This window comes from Trematosphaeria pertusa (assembly GCF_010094035.1).
Source record: "Trematosphaeria pertusa strain CBS 122368 unplaced genomic scaffold BU26scaffold_9, whole genome shotgun sequence".
Taxonomy (NCBI): Eukaryota; Fungi; Ascomycota; class Dothideomycetes; order Pleosporales; family Trematosphaeriaceae; genus Trematosphaeria; species Trematosphaeria pertusa.
The window spans coordinates 1,960,138-1,974,299 of record NW_022987220.1 but is presented as its reverse complement, the minus strand read 5'-3'; the positions used below and the strand labels follow the sequence as shown (position 1 = coordinate 1,974,299).

General features: G+C 53.8%; 6 protein-coding genes across 6 annotated transcripts; 2 read left to right on the top strand and 4 right to left on the bottom strand.

Annotated features, from left to right (window-relative positions):
• Nucleotides 1–2,675: 2,675 nt before the first annotated feature.
• BU26DRAFT_566715 (uncharacterized protein) lies at nt 2,676–3,043 on the bottom strand (the record flags this gene model as incomplete). The annotated part of the gene is made up of 2 exons (XM_033833560.1): nt 2,676–2,942; nt 3,008–3,043. 2 exons carry the CDS (start codon nt 3,041–3,043, stop codon nt 2,676–2,678), a joined length of 303 nt encoding a protein of 100 aa, XP_033682772.1.
• Nucleotides 3,044–4,156: 1,113 nt separating this feature from the next.
• Nucleotides 4,157–5,667, bottom strand: BU26DRAFT_506947 (uncharacterized protein; the record flags this gene model as incomplete). Its single annotated transcript, XM_033826961.1, has 4 exons — nt 4,157–4,423; nt 4,986–5,210; nt 5,262–5,417; nt 5,611–5,667. 4 exons carry the CDS (start codon nt 5,665–5,667, stop codon nt 4,157–4,159), a joined length of 705 nt encoding a protein of 234 aa, XP_033682771.1.
• Nucleotides 5,668–7,001: 1,334 nt separating this feature from the next.
• On the bottom strand, nt 7,002–8,487 carry BU26DRAFT_597774 (uncharacterized protein). Its single transcript, XM_033835022.1, has 2 exons — nt 8,456–8,487; nt 7,002–8,401 (listed from the first exon to the last, which is right to left on the bottom strand). The coding sequence occupies exons 1-2, from the start codon at nt 8,462–8,464 to the stop codon at nt 7,088–7,090; spliced, it is 1,323 nt and encodes a 440-aa protein (XP_033682770.1). The 5' UTR covers nt 8,465–8,487; the 3' UTR covers nt 7,002–7,087.
• Nucleotides 8,488–9,832: 1,345 nt separating this feature from the next.
• BU26DRAFT_487481 (uncharacterized protein) lies at nt 9,833–10,993 on the top strand. Its single transcript, XM_033825947.1, has 2 exons — nt 9,833–9,963; nt 10,021–10,993. Exon 2 carries the CDS (start codon nt 10,077–10,079, stop codon nt 10,761–10,763), a length of 687 nt encoding a protein of 228 aa, XP_033682769.1. The 5' UTR covers nt 9,833–9,963; nt 10,021–10,076; the 3' UTR covers nt 10,764–10,993.
• BU26DRAFT_353211 (uncharacterized protein) lies at nt 10,903–11,513 on the bottom strand. Its single transcript, XM_033822495.1, has one exon. It carries the CDS (start codon nt 11,422–11,424, stop codon nt 11,041–11,043), a length of 384 nt encoding a protein of 127 aa, XP_033682768.1. The 5' UTR covers nt 11,425–11,513; the 3' UTR covers nt 10,903–11,040.
• Nucleotides 11,514–13,238: 1,725 nt separating this feature from the next.
• Nucleotides 13,239–13,904, top strand: BU26DRAFT_353232 (uncharacterized protein). Its single transcript, XM_033822496.1, has one exon. The coding sequence runs from the start codon at nt 13,341–13,343 to the stop codon at nt 13,824–13,826; it is 486 nt and encodes a 161-aa protein (XP_033682767.1). The 5' UTR covers nt 13,239–13,340; the 3' UTR covers nt 13,827–13,904.
• Nucleotides 13,905–14,162: the final 258 nt, after the last annotated feature.

The following is a 14,162-nucleotide window of genomic DNA, read 5'->3' as shown; positions in this document are numbered from 1 at the left end:
CCGGAGGAGCTCGGGTACTTATCTTGCGTCCCGTTTCTCTCTTCGTGGCTGCGCTCGTGGTTCGTTTCGTTTCCTCTCGCCTAACAATCTTTTGCGCTATTTTGTACGCCGCCTGAATAATCCTGCCAGCTTCTTCGTCGTTATTGCTTTGAGATCCATCTTCCGCATCTTCTTACTCTTCATCCGATTTTTTTTCCGCAGTCGCACACGCTCCATCGTGATGCGATGATCAACCACTCCGTCGCACATGACTAATATCCTTCAACAGTCCAGCTCCTATCCATATACTTGACGGCTTTCACTCTCGTATACCTATTGCTAACGCCCTCGCTGTAAGCCCTTGGGATGGGAACCACGATTCGAAGTTCTCTCTAATCGAACAATGGAAATGGAATGCCCTATTGCTAGAGGCAAGCGTGCGGAACACGAGTATAGGTCGATGAATACATGATGTGAATGCGCAACGTTCCGTAACCGCCATGTCGGAGGACTTCAGTGTTAGTTCAAACTTGTAGGCATGCGCGGGCGGAATTACCGTCCACTCGTAGGCCCAGGGCCGGCGGAGCTTCAGAAGTCTATATTTAGTCCTAGTCCGAAGACGCTAATCGCGTCAAAGCAGCGAAATAATTTCTTCGGGAGACCGGCGACGGCTCATTCTGCGGGCATATGCGCTGGGATATTAGTCTGATAGTACTGTGTAAACATGGTACAGAGGACGTCTTGGGTGTACTATAGGGCCCAGACAAGCTCGACGATACCGTAAGCGGCGCTGCACCGACGAGCCTTTGTGTCGCTCCCCAAGGTGGCTCAAAGCAAGGAACGCGGATGACGAATTGGTCGCTTCCGAGAGGCGCAAGATGGCCATTTGACGATTCTCGAAAATGCCGTAGGACGATCAATCTCGCAAACGATTCGCAAGCTATGAGTGATCGACGGGAATTGGACACCGAACACTACGGCCCCTTCACCGAGGTGATTTTCCTCCGCGCCCCATACACCGCACGCCCCTACGCAACCGCGCCCAACATGCCGATACACTCGGACCCACGACGTCGACAGTTTGACAAGAATACAATACGGCCGGGAATAGTTCCGATGTTTGCTCGATAATGAGAATGCTCTCAGCACAGATCGATACGGCTTGCGATGCGCAATTTTGGTACCGATATGGTCACCGGCTTCCGCCCAGTAATAGTTCTAGGGGCTGCTCGAGCATATAGCTCCATATAGAAGAGATTTGCTCAGAGTGTGGCCCCACTATCGTTAACCTTAGCTCTTCGAGCCCCGACGTCTTCGGGGATAGTTCTATAGAATAGGAACTAGTCTAGCTAGCGGGCTTAGTCTGCTCATGTACATCTTGAGCAGAACTAACAACTGCTAGGCTCGGCAATATTAAGTCGCACCTTACTGTTAGGGATTGAGCACGCGACACGGGCCAATGTAACCTTGCCAGCTAGCGAGGTAGTAGGAGGCGACGAGGCGAATGGTGACAAGCTTGAGCAGCAGCGGCATCCAAGCGAATGCTGGTGTTGGGGCATTCCTGGGGTAGGATTGCTAGATGAGCTGGAGAAAGCGATCGCGGGAGTTCCTACCTCTCCTGCAGCACATATCGCCGCTCCGATAGTGCCTAAGAATAGTACGACAATTTCTGGTTTACCACCCGCTGACTAAACTGTTCTGATAGCTTACGAACTAAAACCCACGCTGCACCCGGGGCTCTTCAGGGCGAATACCGCGAGCGTGTCGTTGGCGCTTTTGAAGCACGGGCAACTCTACTTACCCAGAGGCATCCCAGCGTCTTAGGACACGCTGATCAAGACGCCATCACGGATTCTCTGCGAGAAAAGCTCTTTGCGTAAGACTTCAACAATCCAAGAATCTCCGCGCTCGTACTAATGAGCTCATTATTGCAGCAAAACTAGCGAACTGCGAGTGTTGTGGTCATGGTGGATGGGCAGGAGATCTGTACGCCGCTCCATAGAGAAGCCTAGAACCCAGAATCAGCGAGGCCGGCTTGTAACTCACGATCCAAAAGTAAAACTGCGAGCGGGATCTGCAGAGCGCAAGGCCACGCCAAGCTAGAAAAGTTTCGTTTTTGAACTCGGTGCTCGACGCGACAGCACCGCTGCGGATTGTCAGACATCATCTGCCCGTCTACGGTGGGGTAGAAGGTGTCTGACAGTTGGACATCCCCGGGGCAATGCCTGCGCAGGGCCGCAATTTCCTAGGGACAGACTCACAGATCCTCTTCATCGATTATCTTGGATAACGAGATGGCGAACCGCAATCCCGAGGCAATCGCCACGTCGATAACTAGGATGCACCTTTCAATCGTTTCTATAGATCGCGTTCAATTACGCGGACGCATCCGGCGAGCCACTACTCTGCTAATCGGTCTCCAGGTCACTACTAGCCAAAGAGGATCACCGGTCAAAATCTGGAGCCGATCCGGAAGACGAATGCGTTGGGTCGGCTACAAAGGTACGTCCTAGCTCCATATTCGCTCTGACTCCCACCGCATAGGCCCTGGCGTCGAAATGTGCGCCAGGCCACTCCACGACGTCAAAATCTGTTTTATCAGCGAAGGCCAGCAAATGGAGCGAGTCGAGCCGATTCGAGAATACATGCCTCGCGTCTGCGGCTAGGGAGAGCAGTCTTTGCACAGCACCAACACTCTACAGGAATCTCCATGTCCATATTCGAGCACAGAATAGCGCAAACAATGCTTTCCGCCGACGCCCCATCATGGTTACCTCCATTGGCGAGACGATGCTCTGCGGCAGGGACTCGACCAAGTACCTCTTGATGACTTGCTTGATAACGGCGGGCACGAAGTAGTCACCAATCTCTCTCACGAGAGCGTACGCATTCCGACGTATACTTTCTTCGAGCTGGTAAAACCAGTCTCCAGCAAGTATGTCGGTGGTCTTCCCGGGGACCTCCTCTGATAAAGTCAGCACAGCTAAGAATAGGTACGAAAAGCTTTTGCGAATGGCATTCATCCTACAAAGATATCAACATCGAAGACTTCAGCTTTCTCCATATAAGCGCAGCGTAATGGACACGCCGACACCAACTCGTCTCGAAACGGATCTGGGGGACTTTCAGAGAGCGTGCGCTTTCTGTGTCGTCAATAGACCGGTTTTTTCTCGCCACGGAAGACCCGTCTCTCTTCGCCAATTGGGAAACGCTCAGCAAGGCGCCATTGGCAGCGACTCGCCAGGATGGGTTACAAGCAGACTGATGTCATCACCAGGGTCTTCACTCCGAGCTCCTCAGCCCCAGCACACAGCGGCACCTGGCGTCAACACCGACCTATCAGCCTATCGACCCGAGCGACGATGGAGAATTCCCAACGCGCTATTCCCGGCACGAAGTGTGATCAAGCACACGCGTAGCACATATGTACGATGCAAATGCGACCAAGTCCAATACTAATTCGCATCCATAGAGGTTTATTAGAGTAGGTAGCAAGTATCAAGACATAAGTTGGTTAATTAAGAATACGGAAAATACGGCTATATATATATATCCTAATTCACGTGCAGCAGTAACCGCAGTAACTATATCCAGCAACAAGGTTCGTTTTCCTGAGCTACCAATATCTCACCCTAGAACCCGATCCGCCCGATCGGCTTCGCAAAATGCTCTTGTGTCCGCTTCCTGTTACTAGTTGGAAGCCATCACCTGGAGATTTACGTTCCGAAAGCAGACATCTCCTTCCCGCTATTACAACCCATATATATCTCTAGACAAAGTATTACTAGCACATACGACCATAGGATCAGGAAAATACCGTACCCCGTTAGATCTACACACGTCAAGCCTGATACCGGCGGATTAGTAGTTAGGTGGGTGACCACTAGCGAATACCCGGCTGTTGTATGTTTTTGCTTTTTTGTTGCTCTTTTGTTGCTTTTGTTTGCAAGGGAGCGGCGGGCGCGGAGAGTATCGGACGGAGGCGATAAGAGTAGGAGAAGACGATTCCTGGGGTTAGTTTCGATGGTGGAATAGAATAAGGCATCTATCGGAAAGGAGGTCGGGTTTTCTTGTTCAGTAGTCCACATACCCTTCCAAGCTTTTTGATAACTTCCCCCACTACATCTCCCCGCGCCGACATAGCATTGCGCGGCATCGCAGGTTCTCTGTTTCTGATCTATCCCAGCGTTCGAACGAAACAACGACCTGAACTGGGTGAGGGAGATGTCGTCGATAGCTTGCGAGTCGGGCGTGTGCCGCCCCTTGAGGCGATCACCCCTCCAGCCACACTGCGCGAAAAGCCTCTCCGAGCAGCTGTAACTACATCCAGGGGTCCTTCAGTGGATAATGCGGGTGCAAGCGGATACAAATTCATGAAGGTATCATGGCGCAGACGCAAGCGTCCGGATCCGAGCTCGAGCCATTGAAGAACAGACTGGTCAAGCTGGAGAGGCACGTTATAAGCGCATTGCGTGGAAAGGAGGACTTTGGGTTAGGGTATGCGGATCTGGAGCTGAAGCGAACTGTCATTATCCTCTATGGTGAGCCTGGGTCTTTCGGCAGGTAATTTGTATCTCTGTCAGCTGTGGATTGTACGCTGAAGCTCGTCAGCCTGGGCTATGCGGATTCGGAGCCGACCCTAATTCCAGTATCCTCTTTGGTGAGCCTGGGGTCCTTCGGCGGGTAATATGTAACTGTGGATCGCACGCTGAAGCACTTCAGGCTGGGATTTGAGCTGAAGCGTCTGAAGGCGGGCAAGAAGCGCAAATCCATCAAGGACTTGATGCTTCCGCATATCGTGCAGCCCAATGTCTTCAATGGTTGCAACAGCAAGACACAGTTTACCGTCACGCCAGCGTTAGAATAGGACAGCACGGCCGGTACAAAAATTTACACGAGTAAGGTGCCTTCTGGCGGTTGAGGTTCGTGGCTAACGTAGAGCAGTTGGACAGGCTTATCCGAGAGGTCGAGAGCCTTGGAATTGATACTGAAAGGATGCCACATACAGAGCTCCAAGGCTCAAAGTGCGGTCGCTCATCCCGGCAGAATTCATTACTCAGCCCGTTCTTGATTCCAGCTACAGCCTCGAAATCCTCTTGAACACGCTTGTGTCTTAGGATCGTCCCTCCTTGCGCATTCTGCTTGGCGCTGTCGGAAAGGCTCCTTCGCCACTCATGCGCCGCCCTTGATGCGATCTCTGGCGTACGCGGGACTATAGTTGGCAGAGCCAACTTGGCGCCATGATGCAAGTGTTAACAACGCGCTTGTGTTCTAACACTGACTGGCATCTTTCGATCGGCCACGTCCGGGGCGAAGAAGGAACTAGAATCTTCGTCGACAACAGACCGCGCCCAGTCATCTCTATTGTTTGCAGCTTGTCGTGTGCTTGATTCTGCACATCCTGTGCCTACATATATTTCCGGGTGGTAGTCCTCTTTCTGGTCGTGATGTACATTGCATCGATCAAGAAGACCGGGGTCGCCGCCGGTCTTTGTTCAGCAGGAGTACCAGAAGACCAGCTTCGCGTGAGCGCATGTCTCGAAAGATTGACGGCCCAAGGAGACGATGGAGGCAAGACTCTGTCGTAAGATTATGACAGCCCTGTTCTCGTCTCATACACGACCAACTTACTGGTTCTGGAAGCGCGGCAAATCCCCGTTCGCTCCCGGGCATTAGGGGAGGCGGCATCGCGTCTACTTGTCTCGCGCCCGTTATTTTTAGTCAAGCTGGTAGAGCGACGGCAAAGGAGAGGGGTTATCGGAGGATTCCACCTAATGGGGGTGAGGTTTCGGGGCTGCAGGGTTCTTGGGACAAGTTACAACTAATACCGTTTGCTGTTTTTGTAGAGTTGCATATCCATAATCCAAAAAATATTTATCATGGGACGACCGTTCTCGTTACCTCTCGTATACCTAGGCAAAGCTCATGTTCCCCACCCAGAAACCAGTTCCCGATCAGTAAGTCCCGAATGATCTGCGCACTTTCATCCTCGTGGCCGATCAGCTCTCAGCTCGAAACTTCGCGACTTATCAAGACGACGCCCTCAGGTCCACTTCATGCAATACAGGTATCCACTAACCAATTCCAGTTTATACTATAGGCCCCTTGTCTATCTAACACCTACGAACCGCAATTCAAACAACCGAAACCAGAGCGGAATTAAAACGAACACACTCTTTTCGATCTTAGTACTGGATACACAAAACAAACCGTACAAGCCAAGGTCCGCCTAGTAGATAGGACGTGTTCTGATCGGGAGACGAGATCGAAATTTAATCGCACTAGTCACCAGCGCAGATGCAGGGGAAGTAAGGATACACATGCATTTAATTTTTACCTTTTTCTTCTGGATGAACAGTCCGCTCGCGACAGCGCACCACCAGACGACAGAGACATGGCTACCTACGCCCACGACGGGGCCGTTACGGCTCAAGAGGCCGTCCCCGCGCCGCGGAGGAGCGACAAACGGCACTATCCGAGCGCACTCCGTGCCGACTGTCCGCGTGGGAAATTCCCGCAGCCTTTGCTAAAGCAAAAGAAGATGGCTACGCCTGTGCAAGCCGGGGCGGACGCGGAAGTGTGAAAGGCCAAGGTGCCGGCCGTCAATGAGGTCCGCGACATCGCGGTCGGGTTGCCTGGCTTGCGCGCGGATACGCCATGGAAGATGCCCCTCCATTGCCTCGTTTGTTACGCTGCGACTCTGTTCATGGGGTGGCCGTGGGAAGGTTGCAGTCACACAATAGACTACGTCTTGGCGAAAGCTGGGATACGTTCGTGTAAGATAGAAGGAAGACCTCAGATGTGTGGATTGGTGTCCGACCCGGAAAATGCTGCGGTTAGCTCAGCCCAGCCCCTATGCCTGAAGAAGATTGCAACAGAGTGACTCTATTCAGATTACTATTGACCTATCTAGAGCATATCCCTGTCTCAATTCAATTCAATTTCCACAACCCAAGCCTCTTTGAGACCCAGCGACTAAGGCAGCCGAATCGTATCTCGATGCGCCAAAGCATCAAACGTCAGACCGAACCGCCAACATAATCATTCGGGGTCGGAGGCCATATACGCGCTGGAGTCGCGGTCAGCCTAATGGCGAATAAGCGGAATCCTATACCGGATCCTGGGCGGAGCGGCTGTCGGGAGTCGTACTTCGGGTGGAGAACCCCCGGATGCTGGCGAACTCCTCGAAGGTAACATTTACACCCGCTCCTCGCATCTCCTGCCATTTTACCCAGAGTTGGGCGAGGTCTCGATCGTCAGCAGGAAAGAGTGGAGCAGGGGCATCAGCGGGACGGCCGGAGATGTTGATGGAAGTATGAGCCGGCACTGGGGACAGGGCGGGTTCAGTAGCTTGGGCGGGGCCTGGGGTAGAAGGCGGCGGTTCAGCGGTAGAAGGCGACGGGACGGTGGGGTTGCTGTCACTGGCTTGCAGCGAGATGCTGTTATCCAACTCTTGGAGCTTCTCCGCCTCTGCGAGTGCAGTCGCCAATCGATGGTGTGGAATCTCTATATCCACATCGTCTTGCGAGTTAGGGTACAGGTCGGAAAGCTTCAGCGTCAGAGCTCCGTCCAGGACATCGCCGTTGCTGCTGCGGAAGATGACTTCAGGAGAGGCTTGCGGGTGCCCGGGGCTGCTGGTGGCTCTCCAGATCTGGTACTTGGCCTCGAGGGAAGTTTGCGACTGCCCCCTGTCGGGAATAATTTTGAAGATACCAACGGTCTTGATGTAGTTGTTGTATACCTTGAAGTACTCCGCCGCTTTGGCTTGTACGTGTTTCCAGGTCTCGGTGTCGGCGACTTCCCCGGTGCATGTAGGGAACCCGCAATTGCCGTCGCCACTGACTTTATAGACTGCCATATCGGGGCTGAGTTTGCCGTTTCTAGCACCAAATAATGGGGTGATGGCGCCTCCGCCGTCAAAATCAAGCCTCTTGAGCTCGGCGTGCGCCGGAGAACCGTGTGGACGTTGCCGGACGGATGACTCCGTAGACTGCCAGAGTAGACGCCAAGTTTTAAGAGAGAAACCTTTGTGCTTAGCCGTTTCAATCGTAATAATTAGCTGGCATGTAGTAGGTAGCCAGCTCGAGTGGAGTTTGTCTTCGGCCCAACCGCGCAAGTCTGTATCGGCGTTAATAGCGGTCTCGAACGCGTTGTATTCGTCGGGTGTAAGGGTGGTGACAATGTCTTCAGAAGAAGCGTAGGTACCGTCGCGGAGCTGGCGGACAAGTTGGAGGAGATTTTCGACCGGTGGGGTAGAGTGCGGAGGCGGAGAAGGAGAGGGTCGCGCGTCTAGCGTATATGCTCTGGTCATAGGGTGAATTGGGGTGAGTCCCGGTGGCCCTTGCGTCTGCATTTTCGAGAATTTGCTTTCGCTACGGTAAAAGCTCGCGGCTACAGCTCTGTTACTGCAGAGACGACCAAGCTTCGAATTTAGAGTTAGAAACTTTTACCTAGGCGGACAAACTGCTGCACTAACGGCTTGCATAACCGTCCCGTCTTTGGCTTTGCTATAGGAAAGCCGCTGAGACAATCAAGTTTCTGATTGGAATTGGAGTCGTCCACAAAGGAGGGCAGACAGCTGCACCGTCCACTACAAGAGGCCCTTCTTTACTCCTGCTGCCGGGTAGGCCGTATGAATGGTGATGTCGAAGTCGTCCTTCAAGAAGGAGACCTCCGAGCTGCGGTAGTGGTAGAGTAGAGAGGCTCTGCAGTCTTGTTGAAAAGCGAGGGTAGAGTTGACTCAAAGATAAGGCTCAAGAATGGAGGGAGTTAAGGCGTCGAAGAGCAAGAAAGGCAAGCGAGAGGCGCACGGTCCATGACAATCTTGGCAAGATATGATTTCGAGTCCTTTCACTCCTAAGATCACAAACTTGAGAGTCGATGTAACAGGCATTGGAAGTTCAGTTTCGCTAATAGGATCCACTACATGCAGTCTCATCCATCCTACCGTTCGAATTCCGCCCACCAAGTCGAGACGCGCTCCCGAGTCTACAATTCCTCAAGTCCATAAGTCCATGAGCCTCAAGTCAACGAACCCAAGTAGCGGGTGGAAGAAAGATGCGCTGAGCGTGACGACACTCCTTCTGACATAGACTGTAATAATTCTCGAGTCAGAGTCCAACATCGTAGAGCTAGCTGTTGCAGAGTAGCACTGAAACTGAATGGGGATAGAATGGCAATGGAACTACCTCCTATAAGCAGGGCTGGCCGGAATCTGCTAAGCAAAGGGAGATGGGACGTGAGCCGCCGTATATTTCCTCAAGACCGGGAGAAGCGGCGGAGCAAACATACGCTATCGGAGCATGGCTCAAGCATGGGAGATAGGTAGAGGAAGCATGATGAGTTCGGAGACGATTTTATTTGGGAGGGAGGCATCTCAACACCGTCTACGCGGAAGCCCTGCTTTGCCGTTAGTCAGAATAACCTCTATAGGTTGGTGACTCAAACCGAGAAAAATCAATCATCAATCATCGCCATAGTGGCACCCATGATCCGACGCTTCTTCGCTAGTCGCGCGTTCTCCTAGTGGTCATAGGCGTAGGCATCGGCCAGGGTCGAAGGGTCGTGCCCATCTGGGGTAGAATTAATGTTATCGATGCAGACGGCGACGGCAGCAAGGCTCGTGGGACTCATGAACGGTCGGTGCGCGAGACGGCAATGTGGGCGGGCGAGGGAGAATCCCAACGTGGACGAGATCCCGAGGTCCGCAGTCAAGCCAGCTAAGCCTAAATTGGCCAACCAAACACCGCCACAACGCCACAACCCCGCAATTAGGAAAAATGTTCGTGCGCCCGCGCCGGCTGGCGAAGCCCTTCGTGCAGATTCATATGTTTCTCGCGCTTTTCGAAACTACCTGGCGCAGAAGGCATACTGTTGTTAACAGCTGTGGACAAAAGGCAGGCTCGTGGAAGGAGAGTACGAGGAGCTAGAACGTGGGCTTTGCAAAGACAAGAGGCTCTCAGGGCACGTAAAGGACAAGGTACGGTGCGTACCTAGGTAGCTCTATGACGGATAGAACCACTCGCTGACAGCGGAAATCAGACAGAGACTTGCTCGTCGTTCGCACGCTCAACGGTTCCCCTCTACACCGTCAAAACATGACCTACAAACTCCTTCTAGCCACTCTGCCAATTGCGGGCTCGGTCTTCTACCTCACGTATCTGCACCTTAACCTCTCTCGTAAAGTTCAATGTCAAACGAAGCCTTACCCACAAGACAAAACCATTACCCTACCGAGTACCATCCAGAACAGGCCAGAAAAGTACATCATCCACCACGAACGCGCGCGCAAATCAATCCCCACCGCTTCCCTTGGAACATACTCCAAACCAGAAACGCTGACGCTCCTCCTCCGACACACAATGGCTACGTTTTCCAGACAGCCTCCTGCGTGGGGCATCTGGTACTTGATCAAAGACGCCAAAGACCGAGGCACATTCGATTCAGCATATATTCGGTCCCTCCAATTTGCGCCCGGAGATCGTGTCTGCGGAGTCTATGTTGTGAGCTCTCGAGATGCGGAGCGCGTCACCCTGGCTTTGGATGCTCCTGAAAGTTACTCTGGACCGCTCGTTGAGGGAATGCTGGTTGTTGAGGTCAAAGAGGAGGGAAGTGAAACTACTTTCATAAACCATACGGTCATGTGGCGGGAGAAGGGAAAAGGTCGTGCTGGGGCCCTGGAGAGCGCGGGTGGGAGGTGGATGCATGGTTTGATGGTAAGAAGACTCGTCGAGAGCGGCGTGCAGCGGTTGCTGGCAGAGCTCGGAGATAAGAAGGGATTATGAGACGCACTGAATTAGCATCTATTATAGGGGAGGTCTCTTTAATTAGATAGCGGACTTCGGAGCTTCGCTTCGCTGGCTTGGTGGATCGTCCTCTCCTCCTCGTGGCAGCAACTTACGACTTCATCACTTGCGGCCCCCTCACCTGCGACCGTGCTCACGGTGTAGGCATCTACCAGCCTCATCGTGGCCCCGCCAGCAGCGCGATCTCACCAACTTCTATTCGTCCAACGACCATCTCATCAGCGGTCTCGCCTGCCCGCCAGCCATACGGCTACGATCATGCCGACACTCTTCCGTTGGCCATCCTATTGCGGATCGTACCCTGAATGCTAACATAACTAGATTTGCAAGCTCTCGATACTGGCATGGCTCCAAGCCACCCCCGCCGCCGTCTGCGACACAGCCTCTCGCACGCGCATGCGCACTCGCACTCGCGTGCAGTCCTCCGCAAAGAAGGCCCCGCCAGAACAGACACTACAAAAGGAGCGCAAGGATAAGGCACCCTGGACGCTCGCGCAACGGCTCGCCGATCGTGAGCGCGGGCTCTACGGAAACTAGGGCGACGATTACCGGGAAACAATCGCTGACCAGTCGAGCGTGTCAACCACAGCGCCGGAGGAACCGAGATAGCGCCTGGCCGAACGGCTGAGCCAGGAATCATCAAATTGCACGCTCCCTACCTTCGTCTGCGCCCTACCGCCCGTCCTCCAACAGCCGCGCAATTCAGGGAAGAAGATAACGTCGGGCGGAGGGGTGGCAGCTGCGATTTCACAAGGTGCTGCTTCCTCTTGTTGCGCTCGCCGCCACCGAAGGAAAGGTCATCAAGACGAATGAGAATATCAGTAGGAGTGTTGAGCATCCGAGCGGCTCGGACGAGGATTCCACTCACTCCGACAACGACTCAAGCGAGACGCCAGCAAGCCTGATGAGACTAAGAGCATGACCAACGCCAGCAGCAATCGCGACTCTTCTCCAAGACGAATTATCACTTCACCGGTCTCCCATTCAAGCACCGAGGTTGCCCGGAACGACAACACACCGCCTATTTCGGAATACATCGAAGTTGACCTGCACATCGAGCTATCGGAAGACAACCAGCTTTTCAACGTTGAGCCGTTGACACCCATCAATCCTTCTTAGGACGTCCTGCTTCTGCTTCGCGACAACGACGGCGATATGACAGGTGGTAATACTAGGTCAGACTGTCATCGTGCACCTGAAGAAGGAGCTCGAGCTGTGCACCAACGGCGGGTTCACCCTCATAAATTCACGTCTAGGTCACAGTCAGACCATGTTGTCGTACGACTGCTTGACTACCACCTAGGCGATGAACGAGGTTATCCACACGATCACGTTGATGTCATCTAGATGGTCATGAGCATAAACCGGGACGTAGACACCAAGCGGATCATGACGTTGAGACCGAGCTAGCAGCACGATCGCAACTATCAACATGACTGCAGGGGAAGACCTTGGTAGAAGCGAACCCGTCCGACCACGTGTGAGGAATCGGCTTCAACGGGGCCGACGTCATGATCCTACCCCCGCTCAGGCCTCAGCACGAGGAGAGGTCATGGGCGGGTAGAATGCACCGACTCGAAGATGAGCATGAACAGCGGCTCGGGCTGGTTTTAAGACGGCGACGACTACGGCGGTGTACTACTGGCTGAAAACGACTTCATGGCCGCGGTCATCTTGTGATTATGTTGTAGGAGGGGATCAGAGACCGGACTGAGGGCATGTCGGCAGCCTCGAGGATGGTCCTGACTGAGCCGATAACTCTCTATAACCCATTTCTTGCTCACATCCGTGATCTTGGCGCCGATGTCGACTAGAGCCACCGCCTTCTAACTGTTCGTCTCCGTGTACGAGCGGGACATACTGCGTCCGATTACCGGCGCGTTGGCTTACAACCCTAGGTCCTGCATCGGGGCCACACCCAGCATGAAGGTGCTGCTCTAAGCTATGGCCGTCGTTGCGTACAGCATTAAGGCTAGGTACGCTAGCAAGAGGGGGATCGACGACATGCCGGACGTGGTCTGGCTCCCGAATGAAGCCTTCGACACGGGCGGATACCTGTTCATAACAGGGTTGGGAGATTCACCACGCGCACGCTCAAGGAGGGGGACATGATTATCGTCGGAAGATGTCTAAGTACGGGACCGTGGAGAGCACCTTGAGGAGCATCTCTCCCATCATGGTGACAGTCATAGCCAACCTCGGACACGCTCTCATTTGCGGAGGTCTTCGGAATTAGATTGGGGAAGGAGCGGATCAGGATGTGCACCAACCGTTGTTGGACATCTTCGTGGACCTGGACTGGACAAGAGGCTTGGAGGAGGAGGGGCTCGTGGTGACCCTCGTGGGCAAGCATATGGGCAGCTTCATTGGGAGGAACAGATACCCTCGCACGAGCTCGCTTATGGGCTGCCGCTGTACCATGTTCGAGTTCATGGCTATGAGGATGGACACGGAGGGAGCCCTCAACACGGCGAGTGTCATGGGGATCTACAGGGACACGATCGTATTCGGCTTCGAGGTTCCAAGGCCAGGAAGGACGGTGAGAACTGGGTCCCGATGACGGAGACCGCCGGGCTCAGCGTCAAGCTCCACAATGCGATCCACGTCACGGCGGTCGACTACCAAGGGCACCGTCATGCACTTGTCTGGGGTCGTCAAGGTGCGCACGCCTCTGTTCCAGAGCATCTCCGCGTTTACCTGGGGTGGTCCATGAGGACAAGGGTGTACGAGATGGCGCAGACGAGGGTGGGCAGGGGCAGAAAGGTGATCATGAGCTCCGGCGCGGGCAGAATCCAGGAGTGGAGGCAGATGATGGTTAAGAACTTCTCCTACATCGTGATCGACCTAGCGATCGACGTTAGCGTCTTGCAGAAGAACGTGAGGGGAGTCTCCGTCAAGCCCTACAACTTCAACACCGAATTCAGACTGCAAGTGTTCGCCGCCGCGCGCAGAGGCTCGGTTGTGATGTGGGCTAAGTGCCAGCCCAAGGAGTTCCTTGCCCTGCCTGAACTCGTTGTTGGTCACGAACAAGTGCGCGACTGAGTCCAGTCCTCGGAGTTCGTTCATGGTTCAGCAGCTTGTGAGCCAAGCTGACGATGTCGAGGGATCTTTTCACGGAGGCCAGGGCCAAGAACGGAAGAAGGATCGGGCACGACTTCGTGAGGGTCGGCTTGCCCAAGTTCGCCTTTGTGCCTATGTTCAGGCTCGGAGATCGTCACGAACATCTTCTCGACCCCGTCGCCGGCCATAATCAGCGAAGAACAAGTTTTGGAACGCGTACACTCTCACAAACACCTTCAGAGCTGGTCCGCAATCGCGATTCTGGCCCACATCAGAGCCACCCCGAGCTTGTTGTTCCCCAACATGCTCATGTTCACG

Coding starts and splice junctions, on each gene's coding strand:
- BU26DRAFT_487481 (XM_033825947.1), top strand. CDS start 10,077: ATGACCTACAAACTCCTTCTAGCCACTCTGCCAATTGCGGGCTCGGTC.
- BU26DRAFT_353211 (XM_033822495.1), bottom strand. CDS start 11,424: ATGATTCCTGGCTCAGCCGTTCGGCCAGGCGCTATCTCGGTTCCTCCG.
- BU26DRAFT_353232 (XM_033822496.1), top strand. CDS start 13,341: ATGACGGAGACCGCCGGGCTCAGCGTCAAGCTCCACAATGCGATCCAC.